The sequence below is a fragment of the Heliangelus exortis genome, chromosome 1, assembly GCF_036169615.1.
Source record: "Heliangelus exortis chromosome 1, bHelExo1.hap1, whole genome shotgun sequence".
Classification (NCBI taxonomy): Eukaryota; Metazoa; Chordata; class Aves; order Apodiformes; family Trochilidae; genus Heliangelus; species Heliangelus exortis.
Window position 1 is genome coordinate 193,985,677 of NC_092422.1, and position 24,692 is coordinate 194,010,368.

The window sequence follows — 24,692 nt, forward strand, 5'->3', positions numbered from 1 at the left end:
AGGAACTGTGGCCAAAACCAAGCATTTCATAGTTGTTGGCTTTTTTGTATTTTTTGGGTTTTTTTTTTCAGTTTTTATATTAATTGTTTGATTTTGTTACCTTGATCTCATAGAATCATAGAATCATAGAACTGGCTGGGTTGGAAGGGACCTCAGAGCTCATCAAGTCCAACCCTTGATCCACTCCCACTGCAGTTCCCAGCCCATGGCACTGAGTGCCACATCCAGGCTCTTTTTAAATACCTCCAGGGATGGAGAATCCACCCCTTCCCTGGGCAGCCCATTCCAATGGCTGATCACCCTCTCCACAAAGAAATTCTTTCTAATGTCCATCCTAAACCTCCCCTGGCACAACTTGAGACCTCTTGTGCCCTCTTGTCTTGCTGAGAGTTGCCTGGGAAAAGAGCCCAACCCCCCCTGGCTCCAACCTCCTTTCAGGGAGTTGGAGAGAGTGATGAGGTCTCCCCTGAGCCTCCTCTTCCCCAGCCTCAACACCCCCAGCTCCCTCAGCCTCTCCTCACAGGATCTGTGCTGGATCCCTTCACCAGCCCAGTTGCCTCCTTTGGACCTGCTCCAGCACCTCAATCTCCTTCCTGAGCTGAGGAGCCCAGAACTGGACACAGGACTCAAGCTGTGGCCTCACCAGTGCTGAGCACATTGTTCTCTTTATCTCATTGTTACCAGTAGAGTGAACCTTGCCATCCAAATCTGTTTAGTCTTGCTTTTATAAATCTATATTGAATTCCCCTTTTCCTGATACGGTTGTCAGTGGTTCTTTAAGCCACCTTAGCACCTTCCACTCCCATCTGTAACTGTAAAGCATCAGTATTTGAATTTTTATGAGCATCAGTGCTCATATGTGGAGCACTGTTTATCAGGCAGAAGGGTGTAGAGCACCTGATGCACACCCCCATAATTCTTTGCTGGGGTCAAACAGACCTGTAAGAAATGACAAGTCACAGAGTTTGGACCACATGCAAGCAAATTAATCACATGCAAGCAAATTAATCACATGTCCTCATTGTGTTCTGTCATCAGAGGTGTCCACATTGCTCTGCCACGGTTTCCGGTGAGTAACTGATAAAATAATATCTAAATCAATGATGAAATCAAGGCAACATGTGATCAAGGCACCTAATTCACGCATGAAATCCAAATATTCAAAGAATGTTGATGTAATGCTAGGAGATAATATATATAAAATTAGCAATGAGATAAAGGCAGCTACTTCTAATGAGCTCTGTTGAGCTGTGTGGAACGTGGAGTTGACCAAACAGAGGTGTCCCACATAGGGTTGGCATTAGAGAGCTGCCCACAGAACGTTGTCTCGTTCCAAACAACAAGAGTAGTAGGGAGGAGTTTTTTTTTATTACAAGTCACAGCCTTTGACATATACACCCTTGATATTCTCTTGGAAAACATCATCATCTTCTGTCTCAGGTACTCAGAAGGCAAAATTCTAACTCCCACCATATGCACTTGACTCAAGTGCTTGGCTTCTGCTTCCCATCCACGTGAGGAAAAGCATCTCCCTACAGCTGGGAACAGCAGACTGCTTGCTGCTGCTCTCTTCAACACTGATTCCAACTCAAACTTAGGAAGTCATTGAATTTGCTCCTAAAATTAGTCTCCTGATGTCCTTTTAGCATTTAATACCCAGTGCCTTGATCACCTGCCCAAAAGGGAAGTGTTACACCTGGATCCATCTATCACAAATACATTCAGGAATCAGTGAGTGTGGGCACTGAGCAAGATTTATGAATGAAGGATCAGTTTACTTAGAAGTCTGGGTTTTTTGATAATGGCAAGAAAGTCACAAGGAGATAAAATGCCAAAACACACACTTTAAGATTACACTTGACAGGAACTAGGTCTCTCCTGGTGGCTTCAGCATCTCTGAGGGCTCCCTCTTAAATCACATCTGTCTTCTAAAGATGAAGGATCTCCAGCAGGATCTGCCACCCAACCACAATGCAGCTTTATCCCATCCCTTCTGGCTAGAGACAGTGAGCACTCAACAACAAGAGTTGGCATCCTCAGAAGTGAGGTGCAGAGCAGGGTTGCCCACCTTGGCCAGCTGGCTCTCCCTGCCATGCCACATCCATGGGATTCAGAGGATGCCAAGTCCAGCAGAGATGACCCAAACCTCAACCCCTGAGCACAGGGGCTGCTCTGTCTCATTAGTGATGAGACTCTTCCTCTGGAGTTTGCTCCAATGTATTTCCACTCCCAATCAACAACCTGAATTCCACAAAGACTGAGCCAGCTTCCTACCTGGAAATCTTTGCATTGACGTAACCGCCAATTACCCTTGGGATAAATAAAGTGGGGTAGCCCAGTCTGTGTCCATTGCACAGGGGGCTGGCCTGCTGCTGCCCAACACTTGGAGCACAGTTCTTGCTCAAGAGCAATTTTTCACAGCTCGCAGAGGAGTTGGGTTTGTGCAGAGGCAGCTGGACATCCTTGGTCTCTCCTTGTGGAGGCACTTGGATTGCATCTGACAGGCAAGTATCTCCCCCCAAGGACCCTGAACCCGGGATCTGGAAAGCTGCCCTCCTCCAGGCTCTCTGAGGTATGTGGTGTAGTTTTCTGTGGATTTGGGATGCAGAAAGACTTCAATGTGCAGCTTTCAGGACCAGGGAATTTGGGCCTCTATTGCCTTGTTAGAATTTCCCAGACAAGAACTGAGTGTGCTGGGTCGTGGCAGGGTTGCAGGAGGAGAAGGTGGGAGGTGCATCTACCATAGGGTCATGGAGATGTTCGTTGGAAACATCAGCTGGAGGACTCTAATTCAACCTCCTGCTTGAAGTGGTAGCACTGTGAGGTCTGGACAATTTAACCATGGTTTCATGCAGATAAGACTTGAGTCACCTGCACAATTCATCATTTGCCATTTCCCAAGAACTTGTCACAGAACTGTACTACCTGCCTGGAGCCATTTTTTATCTGTTGGCAAATATTTACCTCCCAAGCCACAGCTTGTGGCTGCTGCCCTTTCTTACAGGGTCTGGCTCTACCACAAAGAGCTTGACTCTGTTACATTTGCACTTCCAAGGAACTGTAGGTAGGTTTTGGGCTGCCTCTCATCCTCCCCTTTGCCAGACTCAACAAGCCTGAATTCTTTCATCTGTTTTCCTGAGAAGTGCTCCCTGACCACCTTGGCAGCAGAGCTCAGAGCAGCTCCAAACCAATCAAGTCACCCCATAATTTGGAGCCCACGTACATGGGGAAATCCAGGCCTGTTATGCAATTGTCTTCCAGGGGTAGAAATCAAAGGAGGATTAATGAACAGGTTGTATTATTCTGTAAAGGCACCTCTTCTTCTTACTAATGTGTCCTCTTACAAATGAAACCACAGCATGAATTAGTTTCCAACCCACTCAAGAAATCAGGGAACAGCTGTGAGTGTTGCTCTAACTTATGAAGAAGCTTTATCACTGGGTGGTAGAAGGAAGGAAATCTCACAGGTTCAGGCTCCAGAGCTGCTTTAATCTCTTGAGATTTCCATTTTACCTGGGGAATGATGCAGGGTGTGAGATACTTTCCAGCCCAAACTCTCTGGGCTTGAGTGACCCGCTGCCCATAAAGCTGATAAAAGATTTGTGTGGGAGTAATGGGACGTGCTCCAAGCTTGGAGAGGAAGCTGCCAGTCCTCCCCATCCTGAGTCATGGGCTCAGTTTCTTGAACTTCAAGCTAACAACATTTTTTTCAAGTGGTTTGACAGAACCAGACTGCACCTGAAGGCTCCCCTGGTCCACAGCAAGTGTTAGGACACAGAGGTCCTTTGGTAATTTTCATACCTCAGGGCAGGGACCAAGCTTCTCCCTGGCTGTGTGGCAAAGAACTGCTTTGAAACATGAGCCCAGTGGTGGTGGTGGGAATTGACCTGCCTTGGATTCCTACCTGTACCCCAAAAACCAGAGTGACACAGAGAGAGGGGGTGATTTATTGCACAAGGCTTTAGAGATCTGTGACCGAGCTCTCAGCTTACACTGCCTTTGTACTCAACACAGAATAAACACTTCCTTTTCAACCATCTTACAGAGTTTCACATCTTACATTTGTTTAATTTGAGACAACATGAACTTATCTCTGGAGACACCTTTTTCTCTCCATTGACTAAAGTGGAAAGATTTGGAAATCTCATTTTCAAATGCCTGAGCTAGGATGATTGGTGAATCCCATAGGGTGAGATCCTGGCAACAGATATCTGATTATTTATTCCTTTGTAAGGCTTGAGAAAAGATTATTTGAAGATTTTCATGTGCCAGAAGATAGATACACACACAGGGTTGTGATTCCTCTTCTACACCCACATTACATCCCAGTTTTAGCTGCCTGCATGTTACCTCTGCTCCCAGGCAAGCAGCCTTCTTCTTCTTCCATGCTCAGTCCAGTGGAGTTCATACAACTAAAGTTATCCAAACCATGTGCCAGCTTTTTCACTGGAGCTGTGATACACCAAAACCATTGCCTGAATAAAACAAGGAAAAGATGGAGGAAATATATTTGTCTCCAAAGTGCAAGGATTTCCATAGGTCAGCACTGAGCAGGCTGAACAGGAGAGCTCAAGGTAAATTGCTAAAAAGATAATATACACCCATTTTCCTTGGAGGGACAGAGAGGGAGGGAATTGTCAGCATCTCCTTCTGGCAACACATTACTAAAGTAATATTGAAATCAATATTGACATAAAGGTAACTGTATAAAAATGTGAAATACAAATATTCACATATGGATGATAATGAGGAAGGAAGGGTAAAATGAACCCTTTCATTAAAATGAACCTTTTCATTAAAATGAACTATCACATAAAGGCAACTACATCAAGCAGTTTGTTTGTCCTGAGTATAGAGTTGTCACACAGAGAGGTGGCCATGGGGAATTCTCCTAGAAGGGAGCAAGATACTACACTGAAACAGGGCCTGCCAGAGCTAATACAGAAAAAACACAAACCAAACCAAAAACCAACCCAGAAGTGCTGGAATTCAGTACTCTGCCTTCCCACTGAGCTCCTGACCAACACGGATAGGCTGCAAAAGGTGCTTTGGTCCCATGTCTCACCGTGCCTCAGTTCCTCACAAACTTTGCTGTGTGAGCTGGTAAGACATGGGATGGATTTGGATCACCCCTCTGAGGGGCTGCCTTCTCCCACTGCTGCCTCCTCTAGGCACCTAAGCCCTATTTTAATCTTCAGCCTATTTCAATACCCAGCAGGAAAGAAGTTATCCCCTCCTTAGCCTCCCCATGTCCCACCCCCCCTGCCAGTTGTGTCCCAGAGGCACAAGGAGGAGCTTTGTCCCAGTTCAGTCTCTCTCTGCATCTCTCCTCCAGGTCAGCAAGAGCCCTGCAGGTGAAATCCATGATGCTGCTGCTGCTGCTGTTGCAGGTCTTGGCCAGCTGCCTCTGGCTGGGCCATGGGGAGGTGGTGGGAGCCAATTTCTCTGGAAGTCAATGCCTTCAGTTTTTTTTCAATGGAACACCCCCAAACGGTGCCTTAACACCTAGAAATGCATCCTGGATCTGCCAGAGTTATCAGGACAAGTATTACTTTGCCACCCTCTACAACAGGGACCTACATATTCCTGTGTATTCTGCCTATCTCTACAAACCTCAAAATGTCAAAGGAAGTCGTTGCCAATGGATGGTTGAGCCCCAGGTGAGTGTCCTCTCTTACAGCATGTCACCCCCCCAAGTCATTAGAAGATGAACTGCAGCACTGAACCAAACACATCCTCCCATCCCCAACAAACGGGCCTGCTGGATGGGATTCATCTCATCTTAACTTCAAACACCTTCACCACATGATTCCTCTGATGTCTCTGAGACATCAGAAGGATTATCAGACGAGCCATATCCTAAAAGTGACCATTTTTCTGCATTTACCTGATAGGGGCATTCAGTCACGTTACATCACTTTAACAAAGGAAATGACTCCTATCACTACTTGTCCAAGACATGGTCCAGACAAGGACCTTGTCCAAGACAAGGACCAGAGGATTGCTAAAACATGCAAAGGCAGCTAAGTCTGGGGGAACAGCTGTGCTGGGCTTTGATTTCCATTTCATACTGAGGTGTTTTGCACCCTAGCACAGCTCTTTGCTTGCAGTGAAGGGTCCACTGGGGTTTATAAATGGCATGAGAAAGGTGTGGAGAAAAAAAAAATCACCGGTGAGATGAACCAGAGAAAAAGCCCACGCACAGGCACTCAGTGATGAGAGTTGGACTAACACTGTGAATTTATTGAGTGATATTCCAGGCAGTGAAAAAGTGAGTAGGGTTGGTATCAGTCAAGTCAAAAGTGCAAAATCTCCATCCACCTGCAGTTGCCCCTTACCACCATTGCCTCAGGCTTGGTTCAGAAGAATCCTTTGCACACACAGATCTCTGCATATTGCATACTGAAAAAAACCCCAACAAAATTCTGAAACAAAGAAAAGGACATTCAGGTCATTGCTAGGTACAGGAGCAGTAGGCAACGTGTTTGCCTACATGTGAAAATATGAAAAGACAAGTGTTACAGTTTAAAAAGAAAAGAAAAGCAGCTCAATTGTTATTTAGAGGAAGTGAGTCCTTGTCCTGTGGACTCATGTGCTCATCCTCTGCACCTGAGAGGTGCAGAGGTCTCTCTGAGACCCCCAGCATCCAAAGAGGGTATCAGGGTGTTGTTTTCCCTAAACTGGTGCAATAGTAGGGAGTTAATAGATGGGGTTTAAAAAAGGGAGTAGAACATTTCACAGGGATGGAGAGAGCTCTTGTGGAAACGTGGCAGTGCTGAGCAAAGGCCAGGGCTGCTGGCAGTGTGATTAGATGTAGGTGATAAAGTTTGGATGTGATGAAGGTTTGGGTTGGGAGGAACTGGGAAGAGCCCTGAGCAGATGCTGGATGTGGAGAAAGGAAGGAAGGGAAGCAGATGTGACAGGAGAGATGTCTCACTAAAGTCACCTTTCAAACCTGGGACTGGAAAATGCTCATTGTCTCATGTGTCCAACTGTACTCCCACCACAGGCTGCAGGCTGGGTTTCAAAGGTAACAGGTACAACGGAGATCAGTCAGATTCTGAGATTCATTTTTTTAAATAATCTGCTCCATTCACTGGAGAGTGGCAGCTTTATGATTTCTCTCTGATTCATGAATTTGTCACCTATAATGAGAAGACAAAAATTGGTGCTTGACACTTGGAGACTTCTGCTCCAGGAAAATTTGCTCCATGACTCCCATCCCCAAAACTAACACCTTCTTCTCTTCTTTACCTGTCAAGCTGATAAGACGGAATTTAACCAAAGATATGAAAACAGAGGGTTATGTCAAAACCGTTTTACGTATCACACCTGAAGTACTGAGGGGAAGTCAGGCTGTCAGTGAAGACTACAAAAACCAAACGGATTTTCACTGTGGCCATTTGTACCCCTGCAGCCATACAAATTCAAATGCCAGCCTTAAATCTACCTGCACCCTCACCAATGCAGTGCCTCAGAATAAAACACTCAACCAAAGTGCCTGGAAAAAATATGAAAACGCCACAATGAAAAATAAGACCCAAAACTGCTCAAGCACTTACGTTGTCACAGGTGCTGTGCCTGGGAAAAGCAAACTCCCAAAGGGATTGAATATACCCAGCCACATCTGGTCAAGTGCCTGCTGTGTAACGACGTCAGGATCCATCAGGGCTTGGGGGGCCATTGCTGAGAATACCAAGAATAATGTTCAGGTGCTCGATCTGTGGCAGCTGGAGAAGAACTTGACCCAGCTCTATCAGAATGGAAATGTTTCCCTGTTTGGCAGTGCCTGTCCCCGTCAATAAGCCCCATTTCACATCCTGGGTGTAAAAACCTCAGGAGCCTTGGCCACTAGCAGCATCACCTCATGTCCTCTGCAGCATCTCTCCTGCTTCCTGCTCCTCTGTTTTTCCAGCTCTGGCAGCACACTTCATGTGACCCAGTCCCATTTCATCAAGTAGTTAAAATTGCTCTTGGAAGCCTCTGTTGCTGAGGAAGGGAATCCCAACAATGTCTGGGGGGGGTGATCATCCTGCACCTCTCTCCTCCTCAGGCAGGACACCTCCTTGGTAGGAAGTTGCTTCTCTGCTCCTTTGCAGATGACACCCAAGGGAATTGTTACTCTCATTTAAATAATGACTTGGCTGCCTTTGAGACATTTAGCACTAACACTGTAAGAAATCTCTTCTTGTGGTTCACTTCTCTCAGTTTTCAGTCTTCACCTTCCTGAGACACTGCCAGTAAAGAGGTAATGGGCCAGATGCCTTGGGTCAGAGCAAGGGTATCTCATGCTCAATATCCTGAATCCAATGGGAAGTGATACACGAGGGTCAGGAAAAAGACTAGAAAAAGGGCAAATGTGCAAGGTGACATTGCAGGTCTGTCCTAGACCTCAGCTGAGACACTTCCTCAGGTGGGTTTTGTGTTCTCGAGGCCATGGCAGCTTTCTCCCCCACGAATCCCTTTAGGTGCTCATCTTGCCAGCCTGACTGCAAATGCTAATTATTTCCAAACCACCCAGTCAAATGTCTAGCAATGAAAATACCACTGTTACCACAAAGCCTGTAGTGCATCTGGTGGATGATAAAGCCCCTACACTGCTGCCAGCATCACAGGCAGATTTTAAGCAGGTTGCTGGCTGCTGAAAATCATATCAGCATCTGAGTAAGGCAAAACAGGTCCTGTTTCTGTTCAAGAAATAGAAATTCCTCCTCCAGTTCCTTTTCCTGTATAGGAAGAACAATCAGGAAAGCTGAAGATGTGGATCAGCAGGAATCCTGTGCAGCTGTGGAAAGAGCTGTCCCTCAGCATCTGCTTAGAGCAGCAGCCAGGGTGTCAGTGAGGTCTCATCCCTTGTGCTTGCTGCTGGCACCTTCTGGGTCCCTGCTGTGTAAGTTCATTGTCACAGGTTGGACAATACAAAAATGAAATCTGAGCAGCAGAAAAACATTTCCCAATATTTGCTTTCTAAGAGCCAGGACTTCAAGCTGGACCACCTTGGGTGAAATACCTGACCTAACTCTAGGGGAGATTAATCCTTCAGTGGGTTGTGGGAGGTTCTCAGAGCAGAAGATGCTACACTGGAATAGAGGCTTCCAGCCCCTGGGTTGCTGCAGGATTTTTCCCCTACGGTCGTTGCAGAAAAACACAAATCAAATGAAAATCCTATTCAAAAGTGCTGGAATTCAGCACTCTGCCTTCCTGATGAGTTCTTGGACAACACAGATAGGCTGGAAAGGTTTTCTTGTCCTTTGTCTCACTGTATCCCAGTTCTAAATAAACTTTGCTGTGTGAGCTGATAAGACATGAGGTGGGTGGGATCACTCCTCACAGGGGGATAACTTCTTCCTCTGCTCTGCCTCCTCAAGGCACTTAAACCCTATATTACATTTCACCCTTTTTCCACTCTTGATTTTTCCATAGCCAGGAGGACAGGAGTTGTCCCCTCCTTGGTGTCTCAACGTCCCCCTCCTCTGCCAGCTGTGTCCCACAAGCACAAAACTGACCCCAGGCCATGAGGAGCTTTCTCCCAGCTGAGTCTCTCTCTGCATTTCTCCTCCAGGTCAGCAAGAGCCCTGCAGGTGGAATCCTCCCCATGATGCTGTTGCTGCTGCTGCTGCAGGTCCTGGCCAGCTGCCTCTGGCTGGGCCACGGGGAGGTGGTGACCTCATTGGAACGTTCATGCCCTCAGTTTTTCTTCAACAAAACCCTCCCAAATGCAGCCCTAACACCTCAAAACCCAGGCTGGATCTGCCAACGTTATGAAAACAAGTATTACTTTGCCACCCTCTACGACAGGGACCTGCGTATTCCCGTGTACTCTGCTTACCTCTACCAGCCTGGACCCAGCAAGAGATGTCAAATGTGGATGGTTGAGCCCCAGGTGAGTGTCCTTCCTCCAGCTTGTCACCCCCCAGTGACAAGATAAACAGCAACATTTAACCAAACTCTTCTTTCTCCTTGACTGAGGGGCCCCCTGGGTGGGATTCATCTCATCCAACTTCAAACACCTCCCACCCCAGGATGAGTCCGAGACCTCACCAGGAGGATTAGATGAATCATATACTAAAAGTGACTATTTTCCTACATTGACCTGAGATTAAGTCATACTACATCACATCACATTACATTACAAAGTCAAATGACCCCCTCTATGTGCCCTGTGGTGGGGACCAAATGCTGGGGAACAGATACGGCACCAAATCTGGTGCTGCACCACTGCTGCCTCTCTGTTCAGAGGGGATAAACACTTCTCTCTTTTCCTCCTGGACCACGGGCTCAGGTTACCTGCAAACTCTGTGGTTTTGCTGACGTTCTTCACAAGTCTTTTTGCAGAATTCAGGCTCCTTAGGTCTGTTTGGGGACTGTGATCTCCTTTAAGAGGCAAATCATTTCTTCAGCTTCTTCTCAGTGAAGCTGTATGAGGATCACCTCTGTGCTCCTGCTGCAGACCAGCTCTGGGACATTTGATTGAGACTGCATTAACAGATTCACTTGCACTGAGGCATTTTTGCTCACTGAGCAAACAGCTTCATCCTCACCATGAACTTCAGCCCTCCCAGGGACATCTCACCTCTAGGATGGGTTTTTTAACACATCTCCTTGTGTAGGGGGTTAGAGGAGGAGCAGGAACTGATGTTCCATTCCTGTGATACACCTGCAGCAAGCACACAAACTTCTTTCCAAGTGATGAGAAAAGCAGAAGATCAGAAGGGTCTGAGTCCTCCTCATCTCCTCCTAGTTGTTGTGTGGAGTCCATTGCTCCTCTGCTCATCCTCTTCCCATCCTCCCCACCCTCAAGATCTACCCAAGACTCCTGGCTTTCAGAGAAGATACCAGGATTTTGTTTCCCCTAAGCTTGTACAACAGTAGGATGTTAATAGAAAGGATTGAAAAAAAGGGATGAAAAGCTTTCATAGAGATAGAGAGAGCTCTTAGGGAAATGGCACTGAGCTGAGCAAAGGCCAGAGCTGCTGGAAGTCTGATTAGAGGTAGGTGATGAAGGTTGGATGTGATGAAGGGGGATGGGAGGAACTGGGAAGATACGGGATGTGGAGAAGGAAGGAAAGGGAACCAGATGTTGCAGGAGAGACACTCAGAGTCTTCTGCTGCAGGGAAATTTGCTCCATGACTCCCATCCCCAGTACTAACACCTTCTTTTCTTTTTATCTTTCAAGCTGATGGGTGAACAGTATCCCAAAACTATGGAAACAGAGTCATATCTCATACGTCAATTTGAAGTCAGTATACAGGAACTCAAAAATAGCCAGGCTGTCCTTACAGATTATGAGCATCTGGACGGTTTTCATCGTGGGCACTTGAACCCCTGCAGCCACAACATTGACCAGAGAAGCTGTATCTCTACCTTCACCCTCACCAACATTGTGCCTCAGAATGCAAAACTCAATCAAGGTGCCTGGAAAAAATATGAACTGACCACAATGAAAAATAAGACCAAGGGCTGTGCAGCCACCTATGTCATTGTGGGTGCTGTGCCTGGGAACAGCTTTTTTAACAACAGGGTTAATAATCCCAGCCACATCTGGTCAAGTGCTTGCTGTGTGACACCCTCAAACACCACCAAGGCTTGGGGGGCCATTGCTGAGAATACCAAGAATGAGGTTCAGGTACTCAGTCTGGGGCAGCTGGAGAATAACTTGGCCCAGCTCTATCAGAAGGGAAGTGTTTCCCTGTTTGGCAGTGCCTGTCCCCGTCAATAAGCCCCATTTCACATCCTGGGTGTAAAAACCTCAGGAGCCTTGGCCACTAGCAGCATCACCTCATGTCCTCTGCAGCATCTCTCCTGCTTCCTGCTCCTCTGCTTTTCCAGCTCTGGCAGCACACTTCATGTGACCCAGTCCCATTTCATCAAGTAGTTAAAATTGCTCTTGGAAGCCTCTGTTGCTGAGGAAGGGAATCCCAACAATGTCTGGGGGGGTTGATCATCCTGCACCTCTCTCCTCCTCAGGCAGGACACCTCCTTGGTAGGAAGTTGCTTCTCTGCTCCTTTGCAGATGACACCCAAGGGAATTGTTACTCTCATTTAAATAATGACTTGGCTGCCTTTGAGACATTTAGCACTAACACAGGGAGTGTGTTTACCAATGGCAACTCCAAACCTGTTACATCTGGCACTCCTAATAAATGACTGAGCTTTGCAAAAGTGTCTCAGTGGAAGAAGTCCTTGGTGGGTCTCTGAAACAGCCAAACATTTCCTGTGACTGATGGCTACACCCTACAAATGGAAGGGAGGAATTGGTTGGGTGTCAATGATAGCATCATGTTAGAGATACATTTCTTTCTCATGATTTTGTGTAGAAAAGTAGCACTTGTGATTTGGGAAATGGAGCTTGCTCTGTGCAATACCACCCTGCAACCCTTTCTGTGCAGAAATGGATATTAAAGCAAATATCTCAACCTACTGTGTGGATTGGCTTTTTGCACACCAGGTAATGGACCCCACTTTTGGGACAACGTTATCACCCCCACTGTTAGGCCTGGCCTTGGCCAGAGGAGGGTCCAGCTTTGGAGCTCTGGGGACCTTCTCTCAGCTTCTCACAGGAACCACCCCTGTGGATGCTTCCCCACTACAGATGCAGCCCTGGACTTTTGGGGGTTGGGTGGTGATGGATGGAGAGTTGGCAGCAAGGAAAACAATGGATATTTGCCTGGGAGCTGGATGCAGAAGGGAAATCACACCACCATGTGTGTATCTATCTTCTGGCACATGGAAGTCTTGAAATAATCACATACAATCTTAAAAAGGAAAAAATAATAAGATACCCATTGCCAGGATCTCACTCTATGGGATACATTGATCCTAGCCCAGGCATTTGAAAAAAAGAGCTCCAAATCTTCCCAATTTAGTCAATGGAGAGAAAAAGTTGCCTCCAGAGATAAGTTCATGTTGGCTCAAATTACTCAAATAGAAGCTGTGAAACTGTTTAAAATGTTTCAAAAATAAAACTGTTTATTCTGCACTGAGTCCAAAGGCAGTGTAAGCTGAGAGCTCAGTCACACATGTCTGATTTGTAGATACCTAAATCCCTGTGCAATAAATCCCCCCCCTCTCTTGCTGACTCTGATTTTGGGGGACATCTGGAAAGGCACTGCAGGCCAAGGCACCCCATCAGCAGGGTCATGTCTCCAGGTTTCAAAGCATCATAAAGGCAAAGATGAGATAACAACAAAGTAAATCAAGTGCTGTGAGGTACAATTTCATGGACTCACTTTTTTTCCAAACTGAGACAAAAGTTTATTCATCTGAAGGTCCATTTGTACTCTAGCCCTTTCCCAGGTAGCTCCCCAAGATCCACCCAAAGATCCTCCCACCAAGGTTTTGGTGGTTTTCCATTGTTTTCCAATGATTTTGCACCACCCTTTTTGGTAACCAAGTGGATTCATTAGCACATTCCTTTCTTATCACTCATGGTACCTTTGCCACCTCACACATCTCCCCCTTTCTTGCTTTTCAAATTTATCAGTATCAAGGGCTGGGATGATAAATTTGCACAAGTTAATACAAACTAAAGATAAGCAAAACCCAACAGAACGAGACCTCCCAGTGTCTCAGTGGAAGTCCTTGGTGGGTCTCTGAAACAGCCAAACATTTACTGTGATTCATGGCTCCACAGATAATACAATCTCCTATAATCCCAAAAAACATTATGTCAAATGTGTTGGGAATCCCAAACAGAAATACAGGTTGGGTGGAGACTATTGCAAAGACCTCTGAGAAGAATTTAGGGGTGATGGTTGATGAGAAGCTCAACATGAGGCAGTAAGATGTGCTTCCAGCTCAGAAACCCTCCTTTAATTTCGTTGTCATCATTGTAATCTCTGCAGTTCACACCTTGTGGGAGGTGACAAAGATCTTGTGAGCAAAAAGAAAGGGATGTGCTAATGAAGCCACTTGTTTAGCAAAAAGGAATGGTGGAAAATCACGGGAAAACAGTGGGAAAACATCAAAACCTTGGTGGGAGGATCTTTGGGAGGAACTTGGCGAGGGCCCTGGGCAAGTGCTAGAGTATAAATGGACCCTCAGATGGATAAACTTCACCTCAGCAAGGAAAAACTACTGAGTTGTGAATTGTACACCACAAATGGTGCCCTCATCAGGACTAGAATAAAATGAGATGGGAGTCTGTTCTGGTGGCATAACTCTTCTGAACTAAAGGGGATTTGTGAAAGAAAAAAAAATAATCGTTGTGCACCATCAGTTGCCTCAATGCAGGACAGGAGGTAAGCAGCCAAGAACTAGAGATGGGAAATTCTCTTAAAATGGAACAGAAAGATGTTTTGATATTTGAGCATTGCTTTTATGGGCCCAGGAGAAAAAGCCCTCTTCAAAATTGCAGAATGTATCCAATTCTGAGATATGGGACAAAATCAGGGTCCAACTGTGGGATTTAGCAACGTGGTGTGACAAAGCCACTGCTGCATGGCTGGGACTGTGGTGAACTCTTTCTGAAGCCTTAAAAAGTTACATGGGCTCTAAGCCTTCCAACAACAGCTGCCCTGTGGTGTTGGAATCAGTCAAGTTCCCAGAGCCTGATGCAGGTTTGAAAGGCAACAGCATTTCCATTGATGGTATTCAGGTGTGGGGTGGGTCTGTCCCCATCATCAGCCTGATGGAGTCAGCTCCACCAGAGACACCTGGTAGAGTGAAAAAGGGTTTTCCTTTTGGGGGAAAAAGAAAAAAAAAAAAAAAATAAAAAGGAAAAATTTTTTTTTCCTTTTGATCCAAGAGGGATCAAAAGTGGGAACCAAACCTTTTCTCCCTGCCCCAGCGGGTGGCATGAGAGGTGGGAGCATCTCCAGGAGAGGTATGGTGGGGCAGCTCACAAGATAGTGGAGCAAGATTCCACATGGAGCTTCTGAGAAAATCATCCCTTCTTGTTCATCATGCTTGTTCTCATGGTGTGTTCCAGTCACTGTGACACCAGTGGTTTCCTCTGCCAGTTAACGCACAGTGTGGCAGCAGCCATCCCCAGGGGGGGACCATGGGCTGGTGGAGGTTGAGGGAGAAGAGTTGGGTGGCTGTGATACAGAGAGCAGAAGGCAATAAGATTCCAGTTCAGGTCTAAAATATGTTCATGTTTCCATTGACTGGATGATCTCTTCCAACCCTAAACATTCTGTGATGCTGTGACATCTTTCCAGCCTGTGTCTTTGCAGCTGCTCATACTGGGGGAGTGCCTCGTGATGTTAAGAGACATCTTCTATCTACATGTGCTGTGACTGGTGTTCCAGCACAGGTAAAAACAGATAAAGGAATGGGTGCATCCACAGGGGTGGTTCCTGTGAGAAGCTGAGAGAAGGTCCCCAGAGCTCCAAAGCTGGACCCTCCTCTGGCCAAGGCCAGGCCTAACAGTGGGGGTGATAACGTTGTCCCAAAAGTGGGGTCCATTACCTGGTGTGCAAAAAGCCAATCCACACAGTAGGTTGAGATATTTGCTTTAATATCCATTTCTGCACAGAAGGGGTTGCAGGGTGGTATTGCACAGAGCAAGCTCCATTTCCCAAATCACAAGTGCTACTTTTCTACACAAAGTCATGAGAAAGAAATTTATCTCTAACATGATGCTATCATTGACACCCAACCAATTCCTCCCTTCCATTTGTAGGGTGTAGCCATCAGTCACAGGAAATGTTTGGCTGTTTCAGAGACCCACCAAGGACTTCTTCCACTGAGACACTTTTGCAAAGCTCAGTCATTTATTAGGAGTGCCAGATGTAACAGGTTTGGAGTTGCCATTGGTAAACACACTCCCTGTGTTAGTGCTAAATGTCTCAAAGGCAGCCAAGTCATTATTTAAATGAGAGTAACAATTCCCTTGGGTGTCATCTGCAAAGGAGCAGAGAAGCAACTTCCTACCAAGGAGGTGTCCTGCCTGAGGAGGAGAGAGGTGCAGGATGATCAACACCCCCAGACATTGTTGGGATTCCCTTCCTCAGCAACAGAGGCTTCCAAGAGCAATTTTAACTACTTGATGAAATGGGACTGGGTCACATGAAGTGTGCTGCCAGAGCTGGAAAAGCAGAGGAGCAGGAAGCAGGAGAGATGCTGCAGAGGACATGAGGTGATGCTGCTAGTGGCCAAGGCTCCTGAGGTTTTTACACCCAGGATGTGAAATGGGGCTTATTGACGGGGACAGGCACTGCCAAACAGGGAAACACTTCCCTTCTGATAGAGCTGGGCCAAGTTATTCTCCAGCTGCCCCAGACTGAGTACCTGAACCTCATTCTTGGTATTCTCAGCAATGGCCCCCCAAGCCTTGGTGGTGTTTGAGGGTGTCACACAGCAAGCACTTGACCAGATGTGGCTGGGATTATTAACCCTGTTGTTAAAAAAGCTGTTCCCAGGCACAGCACCCACAATGACATAGGTGGCTGCACAGCCCTTGGTCTTATTTTTCATTGTGGTCAGTTCATATTTTTTCCAGGCACCTTGATTGAGTTTTGCATTCTGAGGCACAATGTTGGTGAGGGTGAAGGTAGAGGTACAGCTTCTCTGGTCAATGTTGTGGCTGCAGGGGTTCAAGTGCCCACGATGAAAACCGTCCAGATGCTCATAATCTGTAAGGACAGCCTGGCTATTTTTGAGTTCCTGTATACTGACTTTAAATTGACGTATGAGATATGACTCTGTTTCCATAGTTTTGGGATACTGTTCACCCATCAGCTTGAAAGATAAAAAGAAAAGAAGGTGTTAGTACTGGGGATGGGAGTCATGGAGCAAATTTCCCTGCAGCAGAAGACTCTGAGTGTCTCTCCTGCAACATCTGGTTCCCTTTCCTTCCTTCTCCACATCCCGTATCTTCCCAGTTCCTCCCATCCCCCTTCATCACATCCAACCTTCATCACCTACCTCTAATCAGACTTCCAGCAGCTCTGGCCTTTGCTCAGCTCAGTGCCATTTCCCTAAGAGCTCTCTCTATCTCTATGAAAGCTTTTCATCCCTTTTTTTCAATCCTTTCTATTAACATCCTACTGTTGTACAAGCTTAGGGGAAACAAAATCCTGGTATCTTCTCTGAAAGCCAGGAGTCTTGGGTAGATCTTGAGGGTGGGGAGGATGGGAAGAGGATGAGCAGAGGAGCAATGGACTCCACACAACAACTAGGAGGAGATGAGGAGGACTCAGACCCTTCTGATCTTCTGCTTTTCTCATCACTTGGAAAGAAGTTTGTGTGCTTGCTGCAGGTGTATCACAGGAATGGAACATCAGTTCCTGCTCCTCCTCTAACCCCCTACACAAGGAGATGTGTTAAAAAACCCATCCTAGAGGTGAGATGTCCCTGGGAGGGCTGAAGTTCATGGTGAGGATGAAGCTGTTTGCTCAGTGAGCAAAAATGCCTCAGTGCAAGTGAATCTGTTAATGCAGTCTCAATCAAATGTCCCAGAGCTGGTCTGCAGCAGGAGCACAGAGGTGATCCTCATACAGCTTCACTGAGAAGAAGCTGAAGAAATGATTTGCCTCTTAAAGGAGATCACAGTCCCCAAACAGACCTAAGGAGCCTGAATTCTGCAAAAAGACTTCTGAAGAACGTCAGCAAAATCACAGAGTTTGCAGGTAACCTGAGCCCATGGTCCAGGAGGAAAAGAGAGAAGTGTTTATCCCCTCTGAACAGAGAGGCAGCAGTGGTGCAGCACCAGATTTGGTGCCGTATCTGTTCCCCAGCATTTGGTCCCCACCACAGGGCACATAGAGGGGGTCATTTGACTTTGTAATGTAATGTGATGTGATGTAGTATGACTTAATCTCAGGTCAATGTAGGAAAATAGTCACTTTTAGTATATGATTCATCTAATCCTCCTGGTGAGGTCTCGGACTCATCCTGGGGTGGGAGGTGTTTGAAGTTGGATGAGATGAATCCCACCCAGGGGGCCCCTCAGTCAAGGAGAAAGAAGAGTTTGGTTAAATGTTGCTGTTTATCTTGTCACTGGGGGGTGACAAGCTGGAGGAAGGACACTCACCTGGGGCTCAACCATCCACATTTGACATCTCTTGCTGGGTCCAGGCTGGTAGAGGTAAGCAGAGTACACAGGAATACGCAGGTCCCTGTCGTAGAGGGTGGCAAAGTACTACTTGTTTTCATAACGTTGGCAGATCCAGCCTGGGTTTTGAGGTGTTAGGGCTGCATTTGGGAGGGTTTTGTTGAAGAAAAACTGAGGGCATGAACGTTCCAATGAGGTCACCACCTCCCCGTGGCCCAGCCAGAGGCAGCTGGCCAGGACCTGCAGCAGCAGCAGCAACAGCATCATGGGGAGGATTCCACCTGCAGGGCTCTTGCTGACCTGGAGGAGAAATGCAGAGAGAGACTCAGCTGGGAGAAAGCTCCTCAAGGCCTGGGGTCAGTTTTGTGCTTGTGGGACACAGCTGGCAGAGGAGGGGGACGTTGAGACACCAAGGAGGGGACAACTCCTGTCCTCCTGGCTATGGAAAAATCAAGAGTGGAAAAAGGGTGAAATGTAATATAGGGTTTAGGTGCCTCGAGGAGGCAGAGCAGAGGAAGAAGTCATCCCCCTCTGAGGAGTGATCCCACCCACCTCATGTCTTATCAGCTCACACAGCAAAGTTTATTTAGAACTGAGGCACAAGGGACAAGAAAACCTTTCCAGCCTATCTGTGTTGTCCAAGAACTCAGCAGGAAGGCAGAGTGCTGAATTCCAGCACTTTTGAATAGGATTTTCATTTGATTTGTGTTTTTCTGCAACGACCGTAGGGGAAAAATCCTGCAGCAACCCAGGGGCTGGAAGCCTCTATTCCAGTGTAGCATCTTCTGCTCTGAGAACCTCCCACAACCCACTGAAGGATTAATCTCCCCTAGAGTTAGGTCAGGTATTTCACCCAAGGTGGTCCAGCTTGAAGTCCTGGCTCTTAGAAAGCAAATATTGGGAAATGTTTTTCTGCTGCTCAGATTTCATTTTTGTATTGTCCAACCTGTGACAATGAACTTACAGAGAAGGGACCCAGGAGGTGCCAGCAGCAAGCACAAGGGATGAGATCTCACTGACACCCTGGCTGCTGCTCTAAGCAGATGCTGAGGGACAGCTCTTTCCACAGCTGCACAGGATTCCTGCTGATCCACATCTTCAGCTTTCCTGATTGTTCTTCCTATACAGGAAAAGGAACTGGAGGAGGAATTTCTATTTCTTGAACAGAAACAGGACCTGTTTTGCCTTACTCAGATGCTGATATGATTTTCAGCAGCCAGCAACCTGCTTAAAATCTGCCTGTGATGCTGGCAGCAGTGTAGGGGCTTTATCATCCACCAGATGCACTACAGGCTTTGTGGTAACAGTGATATTTTCATTGCTAGACATTTGACTGGGTGGTTTGGAAATAATTAGCATTTGCAGTCAGGCTGGCAAGATGAGCACCTAAAGGGATTCGTGGGGGAGAAAGCTGCCATGGCCTCGAGAACACAAAACCCACCTGAGGAAGTGTCTCAGCTGAGGTCTAGGACAGACCTGCAATGTCACCTTGCACATTTGCCCTTTTTCTAGTCTTTTTCCTGACCCTCGTGTATCACTTCCCATTGGATTCAGGATATTGAGCATGAGATACCCTTGCTCTGACCCAAGGCATCTGGCCCATTACCTCTTTACTGGCAGTGTCTCAGGAAGGTGAAGACTGAAAACTGAGAGAAGTGAACCACAAGAAGAGATTTCTTACAGTGCTCTCTAGATCACCACAGATCTGCTCCAGCTCCAGCAGAAAAGCCTCTGAAAAGTCTCTCTTTTGCACCAGCCCTCCACAAACTTAAAACACCTGCAATTACCTTCAGAGATACAGAAGCCGATTTACTGTGTGAAAACCCATCACATCAATGTGATGATTCCCACAGCTCTGCTCTCAGCTCCCAGGAGGATTCCCAAATGCCTCTGTGACAGCCTGAAACTGGTTTTGATCTTGAAGGGTTTATATATTATCTCCAGGCAGGCTAAGGTGTCCATAATTCTCTTTTGCTCGACTTCTCAGCCAGGTTTCAGAGGAAGGTTTTCCAGAGGTGGAGCCAAGAGCTGTGTTGTTTTTCCAGAGCTCTTTTGCAAGGTCATGGGCAGAGTTGTGGCACTCAGTAAGTTCCCAGCTCTAATTCAGGAGTTTGGTGTGAACTTTCCAGGTGACTCTGCAACTGGAATTTATTTATGCAGAGTGTTTTGTGGCATTTCTGATAACCTTGGGGCAAATTTCTCTACTCCTCTGAGCCAATCCATGTCTCTGGGCCACAATAAGACCTTGGCTCTACCCTCCTCTGGAGTTGCCCTATTGATAGTGGGGTGGTTTCCTTTCTTTGGGAATGGTGTTCCTTGTTCCATGTTTGGCCTGGACTCGACCTGATTTGAGTTTTTCTCTGAAAGACCAGGGACTGCATCATGTAGTGATGATTCCCCAGCTTCTTCCACTCTATTTTGCCTCTAAATAACACTCTCAGATTCTACATATTTTTACTTCTCTTTGCTTGAGATTCTTTCCTTCTGACATTCCTTCAGTTCTTCTCCTACCTGATACAAAATATTTAAGAGCTGCAGCATCCAGTGCGTAAACTCTCATTTTCTCCTCAGAGGGGATGTTAGAGCTCAGCTACTGCGTCCCCCCTTAATCTGAGGTATTTATTATTCTCAAGCCAAGGAAACAATTTAAATATTGCAGTGAATGCTGGGGAAGGAGCAAGAGCTTACCTTGAAGCAGTCTCAGGACAAGCAGATGAACTGGTTCTTCACTCTTCTTCCTGGAGAAAATTTGTCTGATCCCTCAGGAGTCTCAAATCAATATATACCCAGTCACAAATCTGCCCCTTTTCAAGAAAGGGGAAGTCAAACAAAACAAATATTGTTGAGGGGAGATTTCTTCACACCTCCCCAGAAATGGCAAACAATTGCTATTTGTTACTTCAAAATTTCTCCCAAGTTTGCTGACCTGCAGCATCACGTGTCAGAAGCAAACAACTTTGCCTGGAGATTTTCGTTTCCATTTCCTCATTCCCCATGGATCAGGGCTGCTGCAGCAGCACCTCCACGAGTTTCTGTTCCAGGCAGAACATCTCTGGTGGCATCAGACCAGGCAGCCCCTCTCTGAGGCCACACAGATGTTCATGGTCTGCTCTTCTGCAGCCTCTCAGAACAGAACTGAGATGCTCAGGCTGCACATTTCCCCTTGCCTGATGACCAAGGCTTTGTAACAGCACTTCTTGAGGCTGTCCTGCAGGTCCTGGGGGGAACACCTCCCTCTCTGCTTGCTGCTGTAGAGCCACTGCTGAGCCCCTGCTCAAACAGGGTGCCAGGCTGCCCAGACAGGAGCTTTGCTGGAGGCAGTTTTCTGCCCACAGGAATGGATAAAAGGGATGGGAAGGGGTGGATGCAGACAGCAAGGGTTGGTAGGCTGAGCTCTCTCGACCTCAGAGGACAGGAGGAATGAGAAGGGTTGGCTCCTATGGTCTCTCTCAGGACAACTGGAGGGGAGATGCTCTTTTCCCACAGCCTTAGTGGGGTGGAAATGCCCTCTGGGTCTGGTCCTGCTGCTTTTTGTCAGTGCAAGAGCTTGGTGTTTCCAAAGGCCTGATGGAGAAATACCACACAGAGCAATTTGCCAGCCTATTGGATCCTTCAGTCTTCTCCCAGTACAGAGTCCAAAGATTCATAGAATAAGTTCTCCTAGATATTTTTCCTATGTTATGGATGTAAAGACAAAGCAGGTGCATCACTTTTCTAGGGAAAGTGTATCAGAGTCCTGATCTGGCTTCTCCTGGAGGATGTTCTCCTGATACCTCCCTCAGTTTTCTCTCTCTCAGACCCCAGTGACCAAACTCCTTCTCTTCAGCTTGTAAGGTCAGAGGTGGAAAAATCCTATTGGATCTCAGGGCAACAGGAGAGGAGATGCTGTTTTCCTACAGTCTTAGTGGGGTGGAAATGGGACTAAAGGTTGTTAATGATTTAGAGCAAGAATCATCAGAAAGGTGATGACAGAAGTCAGGGACTCTATGAATGGTTCCCTGTCCTGAGCTGCATGTTGGAGCAGACATAAAGGGATCTGGTGATACAAAGACTGATTAAAAGCTGTAAGGGAACATGACTATGTGATCTTAAAGTTTCAATTTCTGGTCAGACAGACCCCTAATTCCCAGGCCACAAGCTGCCTGTCTGACCCCACATGTCTCTGAACACTGAGGGTTCAGTTTTTCTGATCTAGCAAATGCTCCCTCCTGCAGCACAGTAAAAGCATCAGTGGGAAACAGTTCCTCACATTGGATTTCACTCCCTGAAATCCCAGATTCCACCTCTGGGTCTGGTCCTGCTATTTTTTGTCAGTGTAAGAGCTTGGCTTTTCCAAAGGTCTGATGGAGAAATCCCACGCAGAGCAATTTTCCAGCCTTGGATGGCAGAAAGTTCCCCTGTGGAACAGGCACCAAGGGAAGGTCACCTGGGTTAGCTCTGTCTGTCTGACATCCTTCTGTGACCACTCTTCCTTTGGAAGTGGAGGAAAATGAGTCTGGTTTAGTTGTGAGCTAATGGGGATGAAAACAAACTCTGCCACTTGTCCACATTGTTTGTTCATCTCAGCCAAATTTCTTGAGCGTATCCAAAAAATGAGCTGTGCCTGAAATACAGAAAACAGATCAGGAAAACTGTAACAAGTGGGTTGTTATAACCACAAGGAACATCAGGAAGCCACAAACCTTTCATCCTGCTCCTGAGGCCTGTCAGGGGTGGAAAAATCCTATTGGATCCTCCAGTCTTCTCCCAGTTGGGAGTCCAGAGATCTGTAGAAGAAGAAACAGGAAAAGTGTACAAAGTCCCAGTCTGACTTCTCCAGGAGGATGTTCTCCTGATATCTCCCTCACTTCTCATTTTATTGACCCAAATGACTGCAGCCCATCCTGCTGCTGTGCAAGCCACGAGATGGGTGTCCAAATGTAAGGAAACTTCACCACCTCCTGTGGCTGCAGTTTAGCAAAAAAGGGGAGTTGGATCAGCAGAGTCAGAAGAGAGAACTGCAGGAAAAGAGCTGCCACCAAAGGCTTGAGTCTGGGCTCCATGGAAGAAGCAAAAGAAGAGCTGAAGAGATGCTAAGTAGATTGAGCAGTGCAGGTCTTCAGGAAGGAGTAAATCACAGCAGCAGGAGCCAAATGTGCATGAGAAAACAGGATGCAAAAAAACCAGAAACCTCACTTGCACACGTGGATGAAGGAGATAAATGTGTTTCTGGGCTGTTCTCCTTAGAGGGCAGCGAAGATCCTGGTATCCCATGGACACAGGCAGGATATGAACATGTCTGGCCACTGGACACACCACCCTCACTGACCTGTGCATCACCTCTATTTTTGGGAGCTACTCTGCTGATGTGAGAGAGGGCAGAGACGGAGTGCAGGCAGCTCAGGGCCAGCTCACACTTTTTCCCAGCAATTGGGATGCTGAAACATGAACCTCTGACCCTCCTGCTGTGCCAGGTATGGTCATCCTTGCCAGGTGTTTGAACCAGCATGAGATTTACATGAGGGCTGAAAAACTGTCACATACCAGACCAAAGATTTGACAAGAGCAGCAGAGACATCAGCTGCTTCTTCTCTCCCTCCCCAGTGTTCCAGAAGGGGTCTCTGATGACTGCCCAGGCCAACTGGTTTTGTTCACACTACTGAACCAGCAGAAGCTGTTGGGTGGTGGTCAGACATCCTGGAAAGATGGTGTGGAAGTGCCCAGAGGGAAGCTGCCCCTTCCTCCCCCCACCACTGGAGTGGTCTCAAAGAAGCTCTGCCAAGCAGCTGCTAGGGAACATCTGTGGAAACAACACAACCCCAGATCACTGCCATGTGAAAATATCAAATATATGGAGGAAAAAAACCAGGAAAAAGGTAAGGATATAAAAGATTTACTAGGTTACCTAATCCCTTCAAGAACAGTTTTAAATTCAACAGTTTACCATGAGCTTTTCTTGCACACAACATGTTCAGTGCTGAGTTACAGCAATTCTTGCATTTTGGAGACAAATGTGCTCAAGCCCTCCTTTCCCCATGCCAGGCAGGGGTTTTGGTACATTCCAGTTCAGCTGGGAAAGATGACAAGTGCTTTATGTCCTTTTAGTCATATTAACTGCCCCAGACTGAGTGCCATGGTCCCTGTGCAAGGTAACACTTGAGGTGACACTGGGGTCTCCTCCTTGTCACCAATGAAGCTCCCATCACCCTCCTACAAATCCTCACCAGCCAACAGCAGTCAGGTTGCCTGGGCTCACTTTCCCTCTTTCAGTTTTCTTCAGCTTTGGAGACCAAAAATCACTCCCTGATTTTCACTTTCTGATCCTCACGCAGCAGTTTGGGCTCTGCTGGGGAGGGAGAGGCAAAAACCCAAATCCCTCACCAGAGATGCAGCCCTGGACTTCTGGGGGTTGGGTGGTGATGGATGGAGAGATGGTAGCAAGGAAAACAATGGATATTTGTCTGGGAGCTGGATGCAGAACGGAAATCACAACACTGGGTGTGTATCTATCTTCTGTCACACAGAAATCTTAAAATAATCTTTTATCAAGTCTTACAGAGAAAGAAATAATAAGATGCCCATTGCCAGGATCTCACCCTATGGGACTCATTCCTCCCATCCCAGCTTTCTGAAAAAGATATTTCCAAATCTGCCCTTTGTATTCAATGGAGAGAAAAAGGTGTCTCCAGAGATGGGTTCCTGTTGGGCTACATT

General features: G+C 46.8%; 2 protein-coding genes across 2 annotated transcripts; one reads left to right on the forward strand and one right to left on the reverse strand.

Annotated features, from left to right (window-relative positions):
- The first annotated feature begins 2,381 nt into the window (after positions 1–2,381).
- LOC139791668 (endonuclease domain-containing 1 protein-like) lies at positions 2,382–12,163 on the forward strand. Its single transcript, XM_071734205.1, has 3 exons — positions 2,382–2,572; positions 9,563–9,883; positions 11,178–12,163. Exons 2-3 carry the CDS (start codon positions 9,596–9,598, stop codon positions 11,718–11,720), a joined length of 831 nt encoding a protein of 276 aa, XP_071590306.1. The 5' UTR covers positions 2,382–2,572; positions 9,563–9,595; the 3' UTR covers positions 11,721–12,163.
- A 3,535-nt stretch (positions 12,164–15,698) lies between these two features.
- On the reverse strand, positions 15,699–20,317 carry LOC139791670 (endonuclease domain-containing 1 protein-like). Its single transcript, XM_071734208.1, is given in 3 exon segments — positions 15,699–16,684; positions 17,979–18,299; positions 19,813–20,317. Coding segments are annotated over 3 exon segments (879 nt in total). The 5' UTR covers positions 19,828–20,317; the 3' UTR covers positions 15,699–16,141.
- Between the last annotated feature and the right edge of the window lie 4,375 nt (positions 20,318–24,692).

Bases quoted from the DNA above. Each gene is read 5' to 3' on its own strand.
- LOC139791668 (XM_071734205.1), top strand. From the start codon at position 9,596: ATGATGCTGTTGCTGCTGCTGCTGCAGGTCCTGGCCAGCTGCCTCTGG. The intron at 9,884-11,177 runs GTGAGTGTCCTT...TTATCTTTCAAG, and splicing joins TGTGGATGGTTGAGCCCCAG to CTGATGGGTGAACAGTATCC.